This window comes from Lissotriton helveticus, chromosome 9 (genome assembly GCF_964261635.1).
Source record: "Lissotriton helveticus chromosome 9, aLisHel1.1, whole genome shotgun sequence".
Lineage (NCBI taxonomy): Eukaryota > Metazoa > Chordata > Amphibia > Caudata > Salamandridae > Lissotriton > Lissotriton helveticus.
In genome coordinates, this window is record NC_136070.1 from 996,406,824 (window position 1) to 996,431,365 (window position 24,542).

The 24,542-nt window shown below is 42.0% G+C and overlaps 1 protein-coding gene across 1 annotated transcript in view; it reads left to right on the forward strand.

Annotated features, from left to right (window-relative positions):
* CACNA2D2 (calcium voltage-gated channel auxiliary subunit alpha2delta 2) overlaps positions 1 to 24,542 on the forward strand; it is a 1,696,410-nt gene that overhangs the window by 1,411,282 nt on the left and 260,586 nt on the right. The window contains exons 16-20 of the mRNA XM_078661304.1: positions 4,135 to 4,206; positions 9,369 to 9,443; positions 13,957 to 14,031; positions 20,275 to 20,346; positions 20,877 to 20,948. Of these exons, the coding sequence (XP_078517430.1) occupies positions 4,135 to 4,206; positions 9,369 to 9,443; positions 13,957 to 14,031; positions 20,275 to 20,346; positions 20,877 to 20,948 (366 nt within the window). The remainder of the gene's footprint in view (positions 1 to 4,134; positions 4,207 to 9,368; positions 9,444 to 13,956; positions 14,032 to 20,274; positions 20,347 to 20,876; positions 20,949 to 24,542) is intronic.

Consider the following 24,542-nt stretch of genomic DNA (forward strand, 5'->3'; position numbering starts at 1 on the left):
GTCCAAGGATTACAGAGCCTTGGTTCCAGTGTCTCCTGACATTTCTCTTCAGCTGCAATAGTGGATACTGCCGGAAAACCTGGTGAAAGGTGTGCCCTTGGATTCTCCAGTGCCCTGTTCCCTGACAACTGATGCGTGCCCTTGGGGCTGGGTGTCACCCTCACAATTCTTCCTTCTCATGATCCTTGGTCACCCGTGGAGAGCTGGATATCTTCAAATTGGAAGGAGCTAGCTGCAGTGTTCAAAGCTGTTCTGCACTCTGCCTCTCTTCTCAAGGGCAACTTGGTTCAGTTCTGAACAGACAACCAGGTGGCACTGCCCTATTTGAACTATTTGGGGGGACTTGTTCTCTGTTTTTGGCTCTCCTATCAGATAAGATTGGGGCTTGGGCAGAAGCCAGTCTGTTGGGTCTGACTGGGATCTGTCTGCCGGGGACGGAGAATGGGCGTACTGATCAGCTGTGTCGCCTTCTCCCTTCCTTGGTGTCTCTGTCCTTGTCTCCTATTGTTTTTCCGGAGATTTCAGAGAGGTTCTGGAGGGGTTGGTTGGATATGTTTGCTTCCCCAGAGGATGCTCTTCTGCCAAGGTCTTGCACTTTTCTTCCTTGCAGGGAGGCATGGCTGGTGGACACCCTGTGTTTCTTGTGGCCTCCGGGTCATCTTTTGCCTTCCCCCCTTTCCCCTTCTCAGCAGGGTTTTGGCAAAGATCAGGAGGGAGGGGGTGATGGTGCTGTTAGTAGTCCCATTTTGGCCTCACCAACCTTGGTACCCCCTCTTGCTCAGTTTGGCCATTGCTCCTCCTTGGAGGTTCCTGCTGTTCCCGTCTCTGCTCCACTTTCCTCTTCCATCTCACCTGGCACTCAGGCAGCTGACGTTTGGGTTTTGGAAATTTAGGGGCAAAGGCTAGTCACTTTGAGTTGTTCCTTTGAACTGGCTCGTTCCGTTGAGAATTCTAGGAAGGTCAGTACACTGTAGGTTTATGAACTGCACTGGGAGAATTTCTCTGGTTCGTGTTTTTTGTGGGGGTTTGTCCATGACTCTTGTGAGGGGGTTCTGTTCTTGAGTTCATCCGGGATGGTTTCTTGCTGGGGCTGTCAGTTTCTACACACCGTAGCCAGTGAGCTGCTATCAAGGCTATCAGGGGCTCTCCTCTCCTTTGAGTCCTTGGCTTACCGCCTTCTTCAAAGTTTCTATCTTCGGAGGCCAATGGTTTCTTCTCCTGTACCCCTGTGAGATCTCCCTCTGGTCCTTATACCTTGCAACACTCCCTGTTTGAGCTAATGCCTTCTGTGTCTCTGGAATGTCTGACACTAAGGGTATGTTTTCCGGTAGCTATCTCCTATGGGAACCATTTGGAGGAGATTGGCACCTTGCTTTGTCAATGCATCATTCTTCAGGTTTTTTCAGGACAAGGTGGTTCTTTGCTCTGACCTGGCCTTTCTTCCCAAGGTTCCCTCGCCTTTCCATTTGGCGCAGGATATTGTTCTTCCTGGCTTTTTTGATGCCTCCTCTATGGTGCAGGCATTCCTGCTTCATTCTCTTAATTTAACAAGGGCTCTTGTTGTTTACCTTGAGCGAATCACCTCTTTTTCCCTAGTGGATTTCTGTTTGTCACTTATGGGGTGGCCAAGCAGGGTAATCACCCTACGATGGCTACTCTTTCTTTTTGGATTAGGTTGGCTATTTCTGGGGTTTCTCTACCTCCTTTGTTTCGTCTTTCACTTTGGTATACACTCCAGGGTGTCTGTGACGAGGAAGACAGAGGAGGAAGGTAATGACACGGTTACTTACTGGTAATTTTCATTGCTCCGAGTCATATGGAGAAGTGGAGAGGAGAAGTGTGGCTCACTGGTTAGAGGAGGCAGACCTGGAAGCAGAGGTCAGCCCGGGAACAGGGTTCAATTCCCGGCTCGGCGGGGTCTTGAGTCCTAAAATGTCCATGGACTCGACAATTCTCGCTCCAGTGCCTACTCGATTCATGGGTTCACACTCTGCGATTCTGGGCAATAGCTTGCTTAATCTCCACAAAGGCCCCTCGCGGCGGGATGCCTGGCTTTCACCTTGTGGATACCCTGCCGGGGTTATCTCACAGGGGAATACCAGGACGGGTTCCCTAAGCAAGCGCTTAGAGACCGCTTGGTGATTTGCGCTCTATAAATTCCTGTACATTTACATTTACATTCCTGTACATAGTCTTCCTCATCACAGTCCTGTTCCTCCCGCCTGCCCTTGAGAGTTGGGGTATGAACAAAAAGTGAAGTTGGTCCTTCTGGTCGGTGCACTGGTTGTTGGGTTTCCTCTGCATCTGTCCTTTGGTTCAGTTGTTATTTTATTTGGTTGGGTATTACAGGATATGGTCTGGGTTTACCCCACCCTTATAAGCCAAGTGACAGGTACTTCCTGTCAGGCCGCCATGTTGGGTGGGAATTTTATTTCTATGGGTGAATTCTGTGCCCCGAACACATAGTGCTACAGTGTGACTGTGACGAGGAAGACTGTGACTTGGAGTAATGAAGATTGCTGGTAAGTAACCGAGTCAGTTGTGATCAGGTGGAGTGGATGCTATATGGTAATTCCACTCCACAAATCTTGTAATCCTGGCTGGAAGTTCCTCAGTTGAAACAGTGTGGGGGGTCGTTATTGCAACCTTTTTGCCTGCCCTAAAGGCTCCCATCTTTCCGCACGTTTTTAACTTCTTTTATCAATTATTTTTTGCTTGTTTTTTTGTTAAGGCTCAGGCGACGAAAGAATGATACCAGATTCCTTCAGGTCCGTCCCATGGTTTTGACACCTATTATTTTCCTACGATTGATTCGAACTTTCACCATCCTACTGACTATAATATAGTTATTATAGGACAATTTTCTGTCTGCCTCTTCCTCTGCAAGGCACCTTTGAATTGTCTTGCTCTCCTTGTTGTTTTGGGTTATCACTGAACCCGCACTTCTTAGCTGCAAAAAGCAAATTGACTCTGAATGCACTCTCACACTGTGCTGTAACATTATTTCTGTGCAGAACCTAAACGCCCATGATACGTGCATTGGCTATACTAAAATTCACGAATAAATAAATAAATAAAATGAAACTGTGTGTGATGCTTAAAAGCAGTGTCAATGGTGCACAGAAAATGGAAATAGTGGCATTCAGTAGTAAACTAATACTGCCACAGTAGAAGCGTTATTTTGTTTTGCTCTTTTTCGGCCTGCTGACAGGAACCTTGTAAAGCTTAATGTTCATTCATGTACACAAATGTGCTCATTATTAACAGAAATCCCAGGAAGTGGTTTAAATACATTCTGTGACATTCAGGTGCTAAATGTTTTGAGGGAAGACATTTAAAGTATTAGGTAGAGTTGGTAGGTCTATTCCACAAAGTACTGTGTTTGATGCATAGCAGCCAACAGTAGCTGTTTTATGTTAGCATTAACTGTGTATATAAGTTCAGTTTTGGTCACAGAGCTGTATGATAACATGCCTTTCTTTGTCTTTGTGTAACATAGTTTGTGCCAATGCCATTTCATAGGTGTCAGATACTGATTACTTCAAACAAAAAATGTCTACCAAATGTGTGAAAAAACTGTTTTATCTAGCTAGCTTCACCGGTAGGAAATTCAGAGTTCATTGAAGAGGAATAAAATGCTAAATGCATTAGGGTTGTTATTAGACTCACATCATTATTTTTACAGATATTATAAGAATTCAGTGCCTAACAAAAGTATATGTTCCTTGTTCGTGTACAGGCCATGACAGATAATAACTTTATTCATAATAAAAACCACTTATGCTATGGCGTTGGTGCAGTGTAAATGTTTAGATCGGGGATGTCCAATGTCGGTCAAAGAGAACTGGACCCATTTTTTATTTTCTGGATAACAAGTGACTTTGTGAATGAGCTCCATGTAGGTTTTTATACATAAGTGTAAATATCTGAAGTGAATATCCTGAAAACCTGGCACGAATCCAGCCCACCCGGACATCTGGTGGATTGTGCTGATTTAGAGGGTATCAACAAATGAAAAGAAAGGTATCATAGTAAATGTTACCGTGTTTCTAGGAGGACGTAGCTACTTGTGGTTCCTTTCTGCTCTCCTATAACATGTATCTCATTTGTAATCCACGCCGCCTTTTCTTTCAGGGTCTCGGTTTGGTGGTGACTGGCACTCTCCCGGTATTTAACCTGACTGAAGATCCTGGTAGTACAGGAAAGGTAGGAAACTCCACATTCACCATTGAGCATTCCTGCAACCACTCTCCTACACAGTTCTGTCTCTCACATATTTAGTTTTCAGTGGAATCTGACTGGAAAAGCCAGGCAGGAAGCTAATGCTGGTGACTTGAAACCATCAATGACACTAACTAGACCTGCCACCTAGCACCCGACAATTTGGGGTCGATTCCGATCCGGTAAAAAGCGCTCCGAATCGTCGTACGGAGCGTTTTTTCCCCGTACGAATCGTGCCTGTAAACGTCCTGTACGTACGACGAAGTACGATTCGTACCAGGAGCCGTACTCTGTACGAGTCGTACAAGACACCGTACGACTCTAATCTCCATACGATTCTCCCTCGGAACCCGCTGTACGCGACGTCTGTACGGTTCGTGGCTGGTTTTTATGACCCAGCAAGTACGATACGTGTCGGGTACGCACCGTATGACCCTTTTTCTACGGGAGCTGAAAACAGCCGTAAAAGCAGAGTTCTCGCCGAAACAGGTACGGAACGGCCCCCCCGGTACGGTGCGTACCCCCCATGATCGCAGGGGTACGCACCGTACCCCTGCGATCATGGGGTGTACGAGCCGTACCCCCATTGTACGATCGGTGTACGAGCCGTACCCCCATTGTACGATTGGTGTACGAGCCGTACCCCATGTACGATCGGTGTACAAGCCGTACCCCCATTGTACGATGGGTGTACGGCTCGTACACCGATCGTACATGGGGTACGGCTCGTACACGATCGTACAATGGGGGTACGGCTCGTACACCGATCGTACAATGGGGGTACGGCTCGTACACCTCATGATCGCAGGGGTACGGTGCGTACCCCTGCGATTATGGGGGGTACGGACCGTACGGTGTGTATGTGTTTGTGTGCTTTTCCGTACGAATCGCCCTTACCTGACGTGGACCGTACGAATCGCGTCCTCATACCCCGGTCCGGATCGTACTCGTCGGGTCGTACGGCATGTGTATGAGTCGTACGGTATGTGTACGAGTCGTACGGTTCACGGTTTCAGCCTTTCAATACGTACGGATCGCAACGATTCGGACGGATTCACGGATACGGATCGTACTTCGCGACTCGGACGGACGGGTACGATTCGTACGGAGAGGGCTCCGGATACAAATGGTACGGACGTTTTTTTCCCGAATCGGAATCGACCCCTTTGTCTTTTTTTGTGGCCTCTAGAGGATATCAGATGTGTTTTACATTATTTGTTGTGCATATTCCTGATTGTCATGGTAGCATAAACAGCAGATCAGAACTTGAGAATGAAAACGACAAGGTAAAGTACATACCCATTGCTTCACAAACTTAATCTCTCTCTTGATCCTAAGGGTCGAGTAACTTAAAAGTTGAAATATGCTCGTGCTGAGAAGGTGGGTCTCTTTCACTTAAAATGCCTGAGAATTTACTCCAATTAATATTTATTAGTTGATGGTACTTTTTTCTAATCCACCAAATGATAATGACAGCAATTGGACAAAAGATGATACAGTCAACACTTTAGGGTCCATTGGTGAGGTTTCTGAAAAAATATCTAATGTTTGTAAGTTATTAGGAATGGCAATTAATTTGACAATATGCTTTCAATCCAGATTGGGTCATTAATAAGGGGTAATCAGTATAAACACATGTACAGAAACATGTCTACAATAGGTAAATGAAGAAGGTGAAAGAGAAATAAACCAATTTGTTTTCATAGCTTAATACAAATCAGTGTTTCAATAACTGATACAAAACCTATTTTCTCTACAGAGACCAGTAACACAGAGAACTATTATGAAGATCCTCACTAAAAGAAACCAAGTTACTCATCTTTGTTGAAAACCATGTGATGTGGACATTTATGTCATTTGTAGTGTATCTAGTGTGCTAGTTTTCCTTAATACATAATATTTTGCTCTTAAGAATTTGACCAATGCTGTTGGCACTCTTTGTACTTTAAATAGTACCAACATGTACTTATAATTAGAAGTGAGGAAAACATGTAAAGGATAACACAAGTAGGGGTTGATGTCTCATGACCATGGAAACATCCTGCTCTACCAGTAAATAAATAACACATCGCAACATTTCTTTTAACACATTAATGAGCTCATCCACGCCAACTAATAGCTGATCAGGAATGGATCTTACTAGGAGTAAATGTAGTCTTGCTGCAAGTACACCCTAGGTTGGCTTTAGGGCAGTGTGACCGGTGAAACCACACCTGGCGCTGTTCACGGGAAAGAGGCTGTGTTCAGAAATAACTTTTGGTTTTAAAAGCACCTGCTGTTTCCTTACATGTCTAGCAGTTTACCGGCAACAATGAAAATGTCAAGATAACTCTGGTGAATAATGTTTCAGCTAGAGAGAGAGGGGGAAGTTTTCTCCAGTGGCAGCTTGACTCATAAATGAGCTCAGTGGGTGAATATACCTTCTGCAAGGAACGTTAACATGCAAATCACAAAACATCAGTCCTCATATTTCCTGTAGACTAACTGACAAACCTATGATTCATTGCCTCTGTAGAATGTGTTGTGTGATGTTAAGTGCTCTGACACCCTTGGGTTAATATGAGTAGCGCTATGTAAAAAAATGAAATGTATGCGTGAAAGGGGCTGTGGAGAAAAGAGTAGCACTGAGCGAATCGGTGGAGAAAGAGGTCATGGGGGGGAGGGCAAAAACATTTGACACACTAAGTCCCTCTAACACTTAACCTGACCTTGATTACTCTATAAAGAATGGTCTCCCCTAAGGCTTTTGTGTTATTACTGCTTAGAGAGAAGACAAGGAGGTAGTACGCACCACAAATTCAATTGATGGATTAGTTAAACTAGATGTGGGTAAACTCTCCTTCAACTTCCCTCTAGCTGGTTTGAAAGCTGGCTTACAGTGCAAACTAAAACCTCTATAAAAAGAAATTAAGTCTATGAGTTTTCATGGACTATAACTGACTAAAAGATTGGTCATGGTGTAAGCAGCCGGAAAGGAAGTTCCATGAGCTAGACTTGCCTCCTAACAATCCAGGAAATATTATTGAATAAGTTACCAGAAGTCCTGCGGATGAGGACCATTGAGGACTTCAACACCCCATTTGGAGCAGAAGTTGCAATTGTTTCTGCACATCCATTATCACACCAGCAATTGGACATGTTATTGATGTCATTGACGTCTAGAGAGATGGAGAACCTATTGGATTCCTTTCTCTTCTCGGGAGACAGTGCACCATGCACTACTATACTTCTGTGCTTGTCTTTCATTAAAACATGTTCTAAGCAGCATTTTTTTATTCTCTGCTATGTTGATGTTTAATTATTCCCTCTGGGAAATGCATCAATTTGATGCCAAGCCTCCTTAACAGATAGAAGTATTTAGAAACCAGCGTTTAAGTGGGGCTTTGGCACTATTAGGGATAGGTTGGATGAAGGAGACCAACCTTCAATTTTTAATATTGATTATTCTCTTTAGCAGGATAACATTAATAAAGTTGAAAATAAGGACCAGTTTAAATATATGTGTGGGCTAGGCATTAAAATGCTCACAAAGCATATTGTCCTAAGATCTGTTCTCGAAGGATTCTCAAGACCCGGGCAGTCCATATTGCAGCAATAGTGAAATAATGGAGCATGCCATTCAGGCAGGTTCCCAAAAGTCCCTGTAGAAGGGCGGGAATCACCACTTTTTATTATTGAATACAATTATGGTTATCAGATATAGCCCCTTGACTATCATCAGGTCAGAGGAGGAAGCCCTAGAATTGTTCGTTTGTCTACTTGCCCCTACTCTTGATTGGTATGGCGGGATACCAGAGTTGCTTTATGTTTCACAGCACATCTTTCCTATTACAATGTTTTTTTCCTTTTGCCCTTTTCCCTACTTCAGCATGCATTTTTCAGGCAAGGTTTCCATAACCTTTAGTCTGTGATTGGAAGGAAATCTCTTAGCATGGTGTTCAGGAAAACAACTAGTCCACACCATTTTTCTAGAGGACTATTCTAGAATCCATCATCTAACTAGCCAACTAAGGAGTAACGTTTACTAATAGTGGTGTAATTGATTCTTCTGTAGGGGTGGAGAGGGTATCTCTGTTTCAGTGGTAGTCCACCTTTCCATAGCTGTCTGTGCTCAGGGAAATGTCTTAAATTCTTCTTCACTGCATCATAGGAAAGAACCTTGGTCCTGTCCCTGGGTCCAAAAAGAAGTGCATAAATGTGTGCCTTCATTAAACAGGATGTCTCTTTCCATTTCTTGCTTTGTCAGATGCCATTGAATTATTTGCATTGCATATCACACACATACACAAATGACAGCACTTTAATACCAAATGCATCACATTTTGTTCATTTAAAAATCTTACTTCAATTCAATGAAAACTTTACCACTTTGAACTTGAGAAGCAACTCGTTTCAAACACAGTGAATCATAAAGACTTACTGATATAGGAAAGATAACGCTCTCGTCAAAGTGCACAGCACCAGTACAAAGGCAATAATTTGAAGGCACTCTATTGTACAGCACTTTATATGCAAAACATAGATTATCTCTAACTATTCTAGTCTTGACTAGTCCAGTTTGTTCAGTTACACATTATGTTGTAACATACTAAACGCTAAGGAGAAGTGTGGCTCACTGGTTAGAGGAGGCAGACCTGGAAGCAGAGGTCTGCCCGGGACCAGGGTTCAATTCCCGGCTCGGCGGGGTCTTGAGTCCTAAAATGTCCATGGACTCGACAATTCTCGCTCCGGTGCCTACTCGATTCACGGGTTCACACTCTGCGACTCTGGGCAAGAGCTTGCTTAATCTCCACAACGGCCCCTTGCGGCGGGATGCCTGGCTTTCACCTTGCGGATACCCTGCTGGGGTTATCTCACAGGGGAATACCAGGACGGGTTCCCTAAGCAAGCGCTTAGAAACCGCTTGGTGATTTGCGCTATATAAATTCCTGTACATTTACATAAGGCGCTTTACAAACACTAAGGAATAAAAATGCATGTTTTTTCCGAGGATTTTCAGGCAAATATATACCCTCACAGCATTTTTAGAATATTGAAAGACAGTGTATCTCTTATAAGTGATAGCACAAAATGCAAATACATTTGCTACATGCTCCATCAAAGACACAGACAGTCATATTGCTCTCTATTTGCTTGAACTATTTCAGAATCAGCTGATCCTCGGCGTGATGGGAATTGACGTGGCCCTGAACGACATTAAGAAGCTGACCCCTCGGTATAATGTACGTATGGAGCCGAGACCTCACCTCATATGGTTCTTATAATGCCTCACCACCCATGCAAGGGATGGACTATAATCTGTGCATGTGCAACTGATACCGGCAAGGGCAGAGGGTCCCGTTCACAAAGCTTCCATAAGTCATAACCTCACCATGAAAAACTCTGCCAAATATTGCATAGTCCCATTTGTTTTGCAGAAGTACACCTTAAATATATATACATGACTTTTCCCAGTGGCAGGGTCAAGTTTGTCCAAAACTGTTTCCTGCTCCTGAATGTCCCTGTTTGGGGGCATGCTGGATCAGGCTATAACGGTTGTTGAGGAATCTGCACCCTCCGGGGACAATGCAGTGTGCTGTGGCCATGTGGGGTTTGTGGGGATGGAAGAGACGGTGCACGGTGTGGTTTCCCTGAGAGATGGTGAACTGTGGTTGTCAGGGCGCCGAAGTTTAGAGTATGGACTGGGGTGTCGATACAAATCCACCGATTACCCTTGAGGTCTCTTGCATTAGGGGGTAACAATTTACCTTATCTGCAAAGAAGGCCAGCTAACTGTGTCTGTTAAGAAGGGCAGCTAACTGTGTCTGTAAAGAAGGGCAGCTGACTGTGTCTTTAAAGAAGGGCAGCTGACTGTGTCTTTAAAGAAGGGCAGCTGACTGTGTCTACAAAGAAGAGCAGCTAACTTTGTCTACGAAGAAGGGCAACTAACTGTCTACAAAGAGGGGCACCTAGAAGGGTAACTAACTGTGTCTACAAAGAAGGGCAGATAACTTTATCTACAAAGAAGGGCAGCTACCTTCATCTACAATGAGGGGCAACTGACTTTGTCTACAAAGAAGGGTAGCTAACTTGGTGTACAAAAAAGGGCAGCTAACTTAGTCTACAAAGAAGGGCAGCTAACTTTGTCTACAAAGAAGGGCAGCTAACTTTGTTTACAACGAAGGGCAGCTGATTTTGTCTACAAAGAAGGGCAGCTAACATTGTCTACAAAGAAGGGTAGCTAAAATTGTTTACAAAGAAGGGCAGATAACTTTGTCTACAAAGAAAGGCAACTAACTTTGTCTACAAAGAAGGGCAAATACCTTTGTATACAAAGAAGGGCAGCTACCTTTGTCTACAAAGAGGGGCAGCTAACTTTGTCTACAAAGAGAGGCAGCTAACTTTGTCTACCTCCTGTAGTTAAAATATAAATGTGTACGCACAAACGCAGACTTGGAAGTCTTTTAACTTTGCAGCTTTGCAAACCCCTATCCCGCAGCCTGAACTTTGTGTTCATGAACATTTATACTGTGTTTCATACACTTTTCTGTAATTGTGTATTTACATGTGGCCGCTACAAGTGCAATTCTTACAGAGATATGCGTCACTGTTCACAATTGCTAAACAGAATGTGTAGGGCAGGTCGTCATTTCACTGAAAAAGATAAATGGTTGTTTGTAAAATGATACTTTTTCGTAACCTTACGCGCTCGGATTTCTGTGATATGCCAAGAACTTGCACACGAAGAGCTTCACAAAACAGGCGTGTGCCAATAGTGTGTGTGAGTACCGAACGTTTCCATGCGCAAGTTAAAAAGCACAACAGCAGCACTCGCATACACCTAGAACAATAATGAACCCGATGAGCAGTCTTACAAGGGGATGTGTACCACAAGATTCTGTGATTCATGTCCTGGATGTTTGTGAGCATTGCTGTCTGGACTGCACTGTATCTGGTCCAACGTGGTTCTCTTATTGCTTACCATTGTAGGGTGAGGAGAAGGTGGTTGTGGGAACAGGACTGGATAGGGTAGGGTAAATCCAGGCCAGTGGCAGCATTATATGCTTTGGTTATTCAAGGGTTGAGTGGGGGTGGGGTGTGCTCCTGTCGGCAGCTCCTGTACCTACAGTGGTTTCTTCGGGTGTGCACTGGCACTCAGTGAAACCAGGTCCTGGGGCGTATTTACAAGCCCCTTGTGTTGCCGGTATGTCACTTTTTCCCTAGTTAAAAGTGACACACCAGCTGTGCAAGGGGCTTATAAATAAGCCTCCCTGTGTGTCCAGACCTAGAAGTATTTGGTCTGGAGATATTTAGCTACTTGTAATGGCCCTGGGTGGATCCCCTCCTCATCACAGGCAACACTCTGGGGGGATACAACAGCTGTTAATGAGGGCCTGAGTGATGTTTCTTTACCCCACTTAAATCAAGAGTGTAACTGCTAAGCAGTAGGACCCACCATGTGGTTCTGCCAAAGGCAAGCAGCTATAATGGCAAACATGGCTTTATCACATCATTTCCTCCTAGCAAAGGCGGCACTGGGCAATGAATGAAGGGTTAGGATTCTAGCCGTGCCCGGTAATGAGTGTTCCTATAGATGTGGGTTTTTCATTTGAGGTGACTGGAGAGGTATGCTAGTCTGGGGTGCCTAGAGAGAGACAGGGCTTCCGATATGTCTGCCATAACCCCTCCAATTGCTCTTAATATAGTGGTTGTTCACTTGATACTGTCACTCTTTCCATGCTAGATTGTGGTTGAAACCTATGTTGGCGTATTGTGGCTGCCAATCCAAAACACTAGCTGATGTGTGAGGAAACTTCTGCCATACTTTTAGTTGACGGAGAGTGACACGTTTGCACACTAATGTCTGATTTATGCCTGCTGCAACCCTCAGGTCACCAAACATGTCTTCTGTAGAGGATGGATATTGACAGAAATCTGATAATACTACTGCAAGAGGGAAATGGGTCGCTCTTTAGAAGCCAACTCGCACAACTGGAGTGGGGATGAGAGTGTTGGGCATGTTACTTTATTTAATGCTCATTAAACATCTAGGGTTATGTCATTCCTGCAACCTCCATTGATCCCCTGATTTTTTCAGAACTTCATCCACTGATTACATTTACCTTCTGTGTTTTCTCTTCATGGCCTCTTTTATCTAGGACGTGAATTGCCTGCACATACACTCAGGTTGTCTTGCAATTGAAAGCGCTTCACCCCTTGTTATGTTCGCTAACCTAATATGGTATCATGGTTCCTGAAATGTTCATCATCGCATTTACCTCATGGAGGCCAACTGTGGGGATGTGTTTTTGCTCCAATTGTGTTTATAAACTACACATTATTTCCATTCCATTATTTAGGATCATGAAAAAGTTGCCTTTCTGCTGCTTACTGAAACTCCTAAGAAAATGATTTCATCTTGGTGAAATGCCATTTCATCCTGTGTTTCATCTGTTGTTAAGCATTTTTCCTTCTTATTGTTCGCATGTTGCTTCAAATGTTCATTATTTGTTTTTGCCTCTTAAAGAATGCTTCTTCTTCTAAACTCAAAATGTTACATAGAGAGTGGCCATGAGAGGCCAGTTATAATTTTTCCTCAAATAGGATCTTCCCACAGCGTTAACCCAAAGTTTTTTAGCCCCATCGAGAAGAGAGAATATTGATGCCTACCGCTCTCTTTTTTTTTTTTTACTATATCCCTCTTCAATGGGTTTCTGTCTGGCAAATTTCAGTAGCTGGCTTTATAGGCATCCACCTAGAAATGACCCTTGTCTTTAACACAACCTAGTATATTGAGCACTATACCTAATTTTTTTAACTTATTCCAACTCCTGCTCAAATGACACAGTAAAGTCCTGTTGTTAACAGAACACATTATTTCCATAAGTAGGACATGGGGATTTCAGGAAGCCCTGGCTGTTTTTCAAATGTTCTGATGGTATCATCAGGACCTGAACACTCAACCACACATGTTGCCTGGAAAAACATTTGTCACCCAGGAAATCTGCATGGTACAAACCAATAATCTCTAAATACTGCGGTTTGTTGTTCTGTTTCTAGAGCAGATGCCCAACTTGACCATGAAGTGCTCTCTAAAAAGTTGAAGATATGTTTGATCCCTTCTGTACATTTTTTATATGTCAAGCATTTTTTAAAGTGTAACGTACACCAGCAGGTGGTATAATAGTGTTGAGAGCGTTTGTACAGTGAGGTAATCTAAGGTAGACCTCCACTGACTGCAGAGTTAGGTTTTAATGACACTGCTGAATGGCATATTGTGTGACAGGTATGGGGTTTGTGTTGAGCTAATTCCAAGGCACTTCTGCTTGGTTAACTTCAAGCTGACCGGTTCAGTGGGCCAGTCAAATGTTGGGCCCATTCGGAAGAGCTGATGAAGAGTGCGGAGCTGTGGAAAGGGAATGCATAGATTTGTTTCATACAAAACAGTGGTCCACCATCATACAAGGCCCAGCAGAGAGACAAATGAATCCTGCAATTTGTCTTTTCTGCCTGGTTATCCATAATTATTAAGCTTAGAAATAATGTGGCATTATGTGTGCATTTACACAGTCTCTGGTGGAAAACAACCTCAAGCAATAAGGTATGAGGAGCGTCTAGGTGACAAAATGCTTTATTAATGAAATATTGTTCCAATATTACTGATGATTTGTAAAGAACCTTTGTGATCGAGGAAGTGGTTGCTGAACTTCTGTTTGTTGCTAAGTGCGTCTTATATCTTTCTAATTTGTTTCACAGTTAGGGGCAAATGGCTATGTCTTTGCCTTGGACCTGAATGGATATGTCTTACTCCATCCAAATCTGCAACCACAGGTAAGATGCCATTATACTTAAAATTTCCAACCTCAGGTAAGACATAGTCACTGCAAAAATATGAAAACTGTGATTGAACAAGAGATGTGCATTACCAACACACTAGTTTGCCAGATGAGCGCAAGTGAGCTCATGCCATCGTGACAGTTTCAGGAAACGGACCCAAGGCATTTGATAAAAAAGGACCTTTGCTTTTAAATCAAGAAATTAAATTTGAACTTTATCTGAATGTTTCAATTGAATACTTTCTTCTTCTTGTGTTGTGAACCCATACTATTATTTCTGGCCTTTCTTCTGGAACTGAAAATAAGAATACATTTCAAGGTTGGTACCAGTCAGAATCATACCGATAAATCTTTAGAATTCTCATGATCAGCGAGGAACTAAAAACTCACAAAAATAAACAAAAAGATCCCTTTTATTAAACAAGCATTAGCTAAGCCTATAGGTTATGCCTTTTGGTTTTGGCATTGTTTATGCTCATGCAGTTCAGTAACAGCATACAGAAAATGATTGCAGATGCAGAATAGCATCAGCCCAAAAAAGCCCACGCATGATGATGTACCCGCTCACACGTGTCACTGTGCATGCACACGTATACATCATGATGCTACAGTGGCCTCATCTGGGAGGTATGGGTAAAAAGAAAGGAGCAGGATGAGAGTAGTTTAGGATTGGAATGGGAGAGGAAATAATTGACAAGTTTCTTGAAAGAAACATGGGTAGATTTGGGTCGATATTCGAAAGGGAAGCAACACACAGGGGAGGCTAGAACACACATGCACTACCATGGAGTGCTAAATGAAAAAGAAAAAAGTAGCTCCCTGTATGGAGCCTTGAAAGTCTACATGTCATCCTATCAAAAGGATGGTAAAGAAGCTATGTTATTGGTGGTGTAAACACAATAAGAAGAAGTAAGAAGTAAGGCCATAGAAGCAACCAAATGAGAGTAAAAGAAGGACAACAAATGATCAGCCATGGACTGACCCTAATTCTAATATCTAGTCGTGAATGCAAGTTCCCTTGTAAATTGGTATGCCTTCTACAAGCACCTATTTGTGCAGGGATTGTAGTTATATGCAGTGCAATGTTTATCACACCGAAGTGCAGTGAAGTTTATCACACTGAACTATATCTCACCGGAAATTGGTTGGTGCGACAAAGTTATCACCCTCTATTAAATTTCAGCAGGTCAAACCTGGCGGAATTTAATAAGGGGGAAAGGGCCGGTTTAGCCCAGGAGCACGGGAACAACACAACCAGAACACGCACGACTGTTGATTGTGACAGTTGTGTTGTTCGCACTATATTTTACTTCAAAGTGGGTCCTTGAGACAAAAATGTGCATGAGAAAGCATTTTGTGCTGAATTATAGCATTAAATGACAGATTCACAATTTGCATATTTACTCATAATTTCATATACTTTTCCTGAAATTTCGAGTAGTTTTGCAAAAGCAAATTAGGCCAATATGACACACCCCTAAAGTGATCCCTCCTTGCCTTTAAAATGTAAAAATGCTTTGTTATCACAGATGCTGCTGTTTGCACAAACATATGTTAAGAGATAAATTTGTGTTTTGTAGGCTTTATCTGCACCAATTGCTTAATTTTTCTGACACCTTTTTTCTCACATTTGGTTTGCTGTTTTAAGATTACACTAAACTCAACTTGTGGAATCAATTGTGTGGAAATTGGCAGAGAAGGGAACACACATGTTTCACCTTGTGTTTGTAGTTTTATAAGTTTTGACCTATATTTCCAATGTTGCAGTTCAAACTAGCTTATAATAAGTGAGGGAAAGAGTCGCAATGCATATGGGGTACCCAGAAAACAAGACATTTCTGAAATGTATACACAAGTCTGAATTTGGAAAGGTGTAATTTTCCAAAATCAACAAGTTTACATTTGAAAAAAAATTGAAACATTAAAGATTGTCCTCTGCATCTTTGCAGAAGAAAGTAAATCTAGGAAAATGTTATACTGTTACGTCCACAAAAAAATCTAGTCACACACACATACACACACATACTGATCATTTCTCCGTTGCAGTGGCCGCCATTAAGCTCACTGAGCTATCTCAGGGCCCCCCACATGTGTGGGTTGGCATATCACATGGGACAGGAAAGGGGCAAACATTTGACCAAGTGAAGCAAGGAAATGTTTGGAAAGGTGGAAATTTTGGATGGTGGTTACTGGCCTTCTTTAGTCTTCGGACCCAACCGCCAAAGATATTTCTGAAAACTAAAGACGCTGAAGATTAGAGGATGAGTCCCATCAAGTTTTCCCACCCAGAATGCACACAAATGTCAAAGTTGATTTGAAAACCGTTACTTTCATCACATTTCTGTGATGGAAAGTTGCTGAATCTGCCAGAGGATGTGGTAAATGTTATTCCACCCAGCATTTCCACACTTCTGATAAAAATATTACCCACCCATGGGTGAGCATGACGTGTGGGACAGAAATAGGTCAAAAATGTGACGCGACGTGAAGAAGTGTGTTTGCAAATAATAGGCTTTCAGGGGTGGTGGTTAACAGTTGTATTTAGGCTCTGGGTCAGCTGTCTCCCCTAGACCTTTACCAACCTCCATCATTTTTCAAAACTAGAGACCACAGGGAATCCGGTGGGGGGCAGCTTGCATAAATACTACTACTGATTCATATCCAGATTCCGTGCCAGTGTCAAAATAGCAAAACGTCCTTACATTTCTTGCTTCCTAAAGTTTTAGAGTCTGTGAGAGAGGTCAAATATCCTACCACCCACTGTTCCCACACTTCTCCTAATAAAAATTTTATTGCCACATGTGGGTTGAACCCAATCGTGCAAGTTTATAGTTATTTATAGTTATTTATTTATATAGCGCTGAATCACCCATGAGGGTATCTCGGCGCTTAGGCTGTGGAACCCTTCCTGGCTCTCCCTGTGAGGGGCGGAGCCAGGCATCCCAGTGCTGGTGGGGCCGTTGTGGAGATTAAGCAAGCTATTGCCCAGAGTTGCAGCGTGGGGCCCATGATTAGAGAAGGCGCCGAAGCGAGAATTATCGAGTCCGTAGACATTGATCCTAGACCCTGCCGCGTCGGGAATTGAACCCTGGTCCCGGGCCTGATCTCTGCTTCAGGGTCTGCCGCCTCTAACCAGTGAGCCACACTTCTGCAAGACAGGAACATTCACAAAATGCAAATAAGAAAAATCTGTTAAAGGGTCTTCTGCATGCCATTTTTTAGGCTGTGGGTAGCAGTAATATTTGGGTCAACCACAACCATGAAAACCTCCCAACTGAGACATTTTTTAATACTAGAGACACTGGGAAATCCACAGTTGTGTAAAGCTCTGTTCTCACCCAGATTCCTCTTCAAATATAAAACGCAGGGTAAGAACATCATCTCACCTGTCATGAGCCCCCTAAATTTTAGGACACATCTGGAAAGATTGCCTTAGTCCCAGGTGGGGTTTTCTTGTTGCACCACTGTTGAAGAAATAGAAAACAGACCAGTGTCTCTCACTCTTGTATATGATGAGTTAGGTTCATCAAGATTCAGAATGGTATAAGTCAGACAACTCTACCAGAGAAGCTCTTATGTGCAGGGGATGCAGGTCCACGAACTCATACCCAAACCTCTGTGTCTGACAAAGACAGTATTTGGTGTTTATAATGATAGGTTATTTATTATGTACAATAACCAAATAATACCAATGCATCAGAATGAAGAACGAAGAAGTTATGATTGCAATCTCCACAGCCACAATACAAAACAATATAAATATTAGAAAAATCCAAAGCATTATATATCAACTATTCCTACTGTGTGTAACCATTGGTCTAACCTCTAATATTCATCTGTATATGGTTTATCAACCTCTAATTATGGTATTGGCTGAATGATTACTATTTTTTCTCACCACCTTATGCCAAGAACTATATTATCCCTGCATAACTCTAGAAATCTCCCAGGTCTGCAGTTGTATATCATCACTCCAGCATTTACCATATCCAAGTTGTCTGTGTATCTACCTCTCCCAAATTCTTAGGTCTCAGTATTCCTTTCTCACCAGTGATTCTTGATGGAGAGGGAAGGGGGAGTTACTGTCCAGATTCCTGTACCTGAATCACAATGTCTTCTTAAGTGACGCATCCGCATGACTAATGTCACCTCGCTGATTAAACGATATGGCGATCTTGCACACTCTGTTATCTTTTATTACCATTCAGAAAATTAGTTTTGTATGCCCTAAGCCTTTGACATACACCTTCTTTTAGTGCGGTCATGTCCAGCATACAATTTGGCCTGATTTCTATGTAAATGCACATTCCACATGCAATATGTCAGCCCCAAGAAGTATGCTTGCTAGAATAGTTTTACATTTGCCTATGTAGAGAAAACTACACTAGGGTAAACCAGATAATCTGTGCAATATTTCACATAAATTACAAATATTACCCTTGTAAATATCCCTTGATATTTAGATTCCTCATTACTTGTATCAAGGTTTTATTCCAAACTCCCATGATCGGTACATTGCTCAAATGGGTCCACCCCTCAATCGCCCCACTCTCTGATGCTATTATAGCACAGAGGGTTGGAATGATTAAGCGAGGGAAGGAAAAGATGGGTACAGCAGGAAGGGAGACCTAAAATACAAAAAACACATTTTAAATGAATGTTCAATTTCCACTCTAACTATCCTTCAAAACACAATCTGAGAAACAGATGTGATCACTACCTGTAAAGAAAAATAACATGAAGCCATGTAAACATTCTTTTCATGAGATGCCTTATCGTCTGAAAGCTCTCTAAAGATAAGAAAACACCAATCAGCATATGGTGAAATAAATCATAAATAAGATTCACATAACTCACTCACTCATTACCCACCTCAAGAAGGAAGTGATCTGGCGTCACAGGGGATGTTTAGTACACAACACACACACCATTATCCGCTGCTACAAAGGGAACCATACGAACAAACATAAAGTAGTGTCAGCGTTATCTTTTCACTGTTAACGTTCAGAATAGGCATTGAATCCATGCCCTTTACAAAGTTGACTGTTCAAGCACAGCCCAATATCCCAGTGACCAGTTCATAGGCAATAATGTCATGAAATCAAAGTTCCAATACCAACAGAATTAAGCACCCATACACTCACAGACTAAAGAGTGTAGCAATCAGGAATTTCTAGAAAGTTTTGCCAAAAGGATTCCAAGGAGGCTTGATTCCTTATAAAGCTTTACTAAAGTCAGTAATGGTGACCGAGTCACCCTTACCGCACTTGTAGTGTAACTGATGTCCAGCATCTCTGCTCAACTCGATTGAGCTCTTGCTCCATTCTAAACTCCACACAGAATACGCAGAGAGGAACTGACACACCCGCCCGGTATTTGTTCTTCCGGGTGCTGTGTCATGTTGTCCATGCACACGCGCACTAATGTTGCTGGACTGCTTGGAGTTGTAGTTCTGGCGAGAGACGTATTCCCATGCTATCGCACTCGCTCACAGCTCCGGCACTCGCGTTCAGGGGAGCGTGACAACTTGCACCATGTTATCAATTGCTTCTAGAATTCAACGCAAATCCAGGGCACCATATTTTATTTGATTGAGATTTGTGTAGACTCCTTGAGATCTTTAAGCTGTTCCCATACATCCACTTAGCATAAATTAACAAGGGTTACTTTGCCATGTGCCAAACTGCTTTTTCAGGGCTGCACTCACAAAACCTTTTGACGCAAACATCCATTAGTATGGAATAGTTGACTAATGCTGACCTTTGTATAATTCAACAGTTCTTTTCCTCACCCAAACACCTAACACTAATGTTTAGTAAATGTGGACATCAGTTTTATCTACATTGGAATTACTGTAGTGCAAAAGTCATGCTAACTGGAAAGATTATGTTGGACTATTATGCATTATTTATTTATTGTTTCAGAAATGCAGCATTTTTTAACAAATGTTATAATTTCAGGATTTCTTCTGGTGCAAATCAAAGATTTAATTGAGGCTGTGCAAAGATGAATTTCTATTAAACATTTAAAGTGTAGGAGAATATTTGTGACCTGCCAGGTAGAGTTTCATACAGAAGTTCTGTTGTACAGGGTACCTTTTTTAGCTGGTAAATCATTTTTGCCAGAATGTAGCATGATACCAATAGATCATCATATTAATTCAATGAAGGGCAGGTTCTATGAAGGGTAGTTTCCCCCTTAATGTCCATTTCTGTTGACATTTGTTTCTGTATTTTAGATCATCAACTTCCAAGAGCCTGTGACATTAGACTTTCTGGATGCAGAACTTGAGGATGACAATAAGGAAGAAGTAAGGAGCTGATGGAAAGGAGCTCATGGGAGAGTGTGTATTCGTTATGACAGAGATGTTTTGATGTAAGACGAGACTACTGAAAAGATGGCAAAAACAGTGGGTCACAAGGAGGTAGAATCATAAATTGTATTTATTGGAACAGGAAACAAAATCAGGAGTGGGCATCACATCTCATCGTTGTGTGCAAATGTTCTAGTGGAGTTGTGAATGTACACTAATTATATGTCCTGAGTTTTAATTAGAGCAAACAGGCAGATATCAGTGTGGGAGGTGTAGATCTCCAAATCCTAAGGAGCAGGACAGGAATTCGAGGTTTCCAGGAGTCCATGTGATGGTGATGCTATTAAGCAAAGGCATTTGTGGGGCTCAGGTTTGAGATATAATTTTTTGAACGGATGGGGTAATGAAAGTTGTGCCTATGGTTGACTTGCTATAAACTCAGAGAGATTGGTTGTGTCCTGTCTCTGTATTTTTCATGTAGTAATTTGGGTTAGATGCAATGATTTCCTGTTTCTTGGTTTTTTTAGATCCGGAGAAGTATGATAGATGGACTAGAAGGACAGAAGGTCATCAAAACACTCATCAAATCCATAGATGAGGTTCGTGCACATTGTGGTGATAAAAAAGGAGGGTATGGTTGAAATCTGGACTGGGGAATTTGGAGTAAGAAATGGGTTGGGCAAAACATTGTAAGATGGATATGGAATTTGCAGTGAAGCATGGATAATAACAGAGAATATTGTAAAAAAGAGGTCAAGAAAAAATAAGTCCATACAAATCTGGTTGGGGTGGATCCAGAGGCTCTGGGACTAGGTTGTGTGTAAACGTGACAGAATAAAAGTTCAGTAAATAAGTATCAGTTAATGAGGGAAAATGGTTGCATATATAGAGAGGGAATGAAATGAGGAAAATATGGGTGGTGGTGGGAAGTATACCACGAATTGAGAATGAATTACGGCTGAGATAATGTGGTGGTGTAAAGGAGAATTATGGTTGTGATCAAAGAGGATTGTGTTAGCAAAAGGTAAGTGACTTTGGCCTAGATGTATGAAATTTCCATTCATAGAAACTGGTCGCAGGTTGTGCATAAACTTTTGTGTGAATGGAAAGAAATGTTGTGGATTCACCTATGTACTAATACATCAGTTCACAAAATTCCAAATTGTGGCGGGACACAATCTGACATACCTCATAAATATTCATGAGTTAGTTCACCAATTGTGGCTCACTGCTATTGGACTCCATAACTAGGTAGTGGTCTGCTCGTATTAGCAGACCACCGTGTCTGTATTCACATTTAAATAAAGTAAACTTTTTGTTTTTAAATGCAGCCAATTTTCCTTATAGGAAACAGGACTGCCTTTAAAAGGCAGTGTATTTATTTTTTGTTTTTAAGTTTGTTTGAGAGATGGCAGTGGTTTCTTTGGCCATTGCCTACTTCCTAACAAACTTTTTAATATTCACAAAGGGGAAAGGGCTCCAAGAACTCTTTCACTTTTGCGGACATGTTACCACCCCAACTAAAGAATTAGTAACTTTTCAATGTTTAGCGACTGGATTTCAGTTGCAAATTGTTGATACATCCCACAGAGAATCTCAATCTGCAAGTAAAACCCTAAACACACTCCTTCCAAATGGCTATTCTTTATGGTTTGCTAAACCCGTTTTATGATTCAGTAACCTGTCAACAAATCACAAAATTATCTTAGTAAATGTAATAAATCCATTTAGTGGTTGCAAGCCCTGTGATGTAGCCAGTTGTATGCTTTGTGACTGCTAAGTGGCTTACTACATCTGGCCTTGTGAGAGGAATTGGTCTAGGGACAGGTTAATAATGAAGTAATGGAGTGGTGAGTTAAGATGAGATAGAAATGAAATTGAATAGGAATGGTTTTTAACATTTTTTGAAGCTAGGATAGGCAATAATGTGGATTGGAAGTGTATTTGTATGTGTAGAGAAAAACATGGGCAAATATATTGTCATACGGTTCATACTATTACAGTAAACTGTGCATTTGGACAACATAAACATCATAACTGTGCAAGACTGAGTCCATCTACACCCTCAGGATATGTTGTACCTGGTCCAGAGTTGTCTATCAATCTATCGAATTCCCTCCTTTTACTTGGGGTTACATTAGCAATATGATTTTTTGTTCTTGTCCTGATTTGATCAGTTCTAGTCAGTGGATTCTGTTGATGTCTGGAGCAGTTATGGCTTAGCTTCTAGTTTGACTTGTGGGGTTGTGCATCAAGAACATTCTGAAACAAGCATATTGTTTATTTTGCCACAATGTCAATTATTTGCTAAACTTGTAGGGTTTGGTGTTGGACCTGCTTTAATGTTGATAGATGTGATCCATTTTGCCATGATGGGCCGTGTGTTCTTGGTCCATTTTCTAAATGTAACTTGGATTACATTTTCTGAGATTGCGCAGAAGTGGTAAATCTAGAGGGAGATCCAACAGTGGAATTGAAATCCCGCCAGTTGACTTTCTTCCAGATTTAGGATTCAATTTAGGGTATGACAGTTGTACCCTGTCCACTAAACGTGCAGGTCGCCTGCCAGATTTTGAGTCAGGTGAACCTTCATCCGATGGCCTGAGGAAATCACAACGTGTTGTGGTAAGCCATCCAACCGTCCACCCTAATTTAAGATGGTGGGTGGATTGCTTTAGATTTTTTACTATCCATCACTGTCAAGCATATCCTGGCAGTGAGGGACAGTAAAAAGAAATATGACCCCCGCACCATGGGAGAGGACTTCCATGGTATTGGCGGCCATTATTTTTTTCTTTTTCCAAAAACAAACTCCCACTTTGGGAGTTTGTTTCGGGAAAAGAAAAAACGTTTAAAAGTTAGATATAAGCACCCATCACCAATAATGGTTGCTCACTAAACTTTGAAATGGCTTTGTCTTAACCGGCATGCCAGTCGTTAAAAAAAAGCCATGGAGTTCACTCCAGGGCTGATGGTGAACTCTAAATTTGGCAGTCGAAGTCACGGGGGACGACTTAAAGACCTCTGCAACTCTAGATTAGCCCCATTATACTTAATTTTTAAATTAAAGGATTTTCCATTTCCACACACCATTCAGTCAAGCCCACAGTTCCACCCACATTGTCATCTTTCACTGAGTTTCATAGAATCACGCTTAATTTCTGAAGATGCCCCATTGGTCGATTTTGCCCATAGATGACTTTTCAGATGTTGTTTTCTTCAATCTTTCATTATATTCATCATGAAATCAGTGACCTTTTGATCAAAGTAGTAATTCCTCACTCACTCAACAGAGTTGTGTGTTCTTTTGAGCGGGGCTTCATCTAAGTTCCATTATGAGGTGGTCGGGCTCAGGTTTCAGAAATAATAACTGTGTTTAGTGTCTCCTGACCTAAATCTTGTGATCAAAGGTTTTGTCCTTGAAATACTGGGTTCTTTTCTGCATAGTTTTCCCCAATTCATAGGGAAAGATGGGGTCAGTTGCAGCTGGGAAATATTATCGGGTGTAGGATTCCTGGGGATGGGAGGCAGGTGGTTAGGAGATCCCCTGGGTGGCAGGAAGGGCTTTGTGCAACAGGTGGGAGTATTATATGCTGCCTCACTTCATCGGTGGTGTTTAAGGAAGTTGGTGGGAGTTGAGTTGTTCCTCAACTGTCAGTCCCTGCCCCACTCAGTAGCAGTTTCACCTGCACCTGGTAAATCTGAGCCTGTTGTTCCCAAACCAGTTAATCCCCATTAGTGTGGACATCAGGAAGCTAGAGTTTGGTACAGCAGTATCTTTCCCAGAAATACTGCTCTGCCAGACTCATAATTAAGACCTATGAGGGTGCCCACTGCCAGTTATCATTTGCTTTTCTCCAGTTTTCAACCTTTCCAACAATAAACTATTTTTTGGTTTTCATCTCGAATTCCTTTGGTGTTTTTTAAACCTGAATGTTTCAGTTGTTGTTAGCTGTTTTTGATTCCTATGTGTAACTTTTATTTTTGCATGTTTTCCCATCTAAATCAGTGGCTAATTTGAGCCAGTGGTTGTAGGTGGAGCTCACCTTAACTCCTTTTTTTGGACCGGGACTTAGTTCTAATTCATTAGACTTTGAAAGAGAAAAAGGCAGAAAAGGGGCCAAAAAAATAGGAAGAGCATGATGAGGAAAAAAATGAGAAAAGAGGGAATCGGGGACAAAAAGAACCAGCAA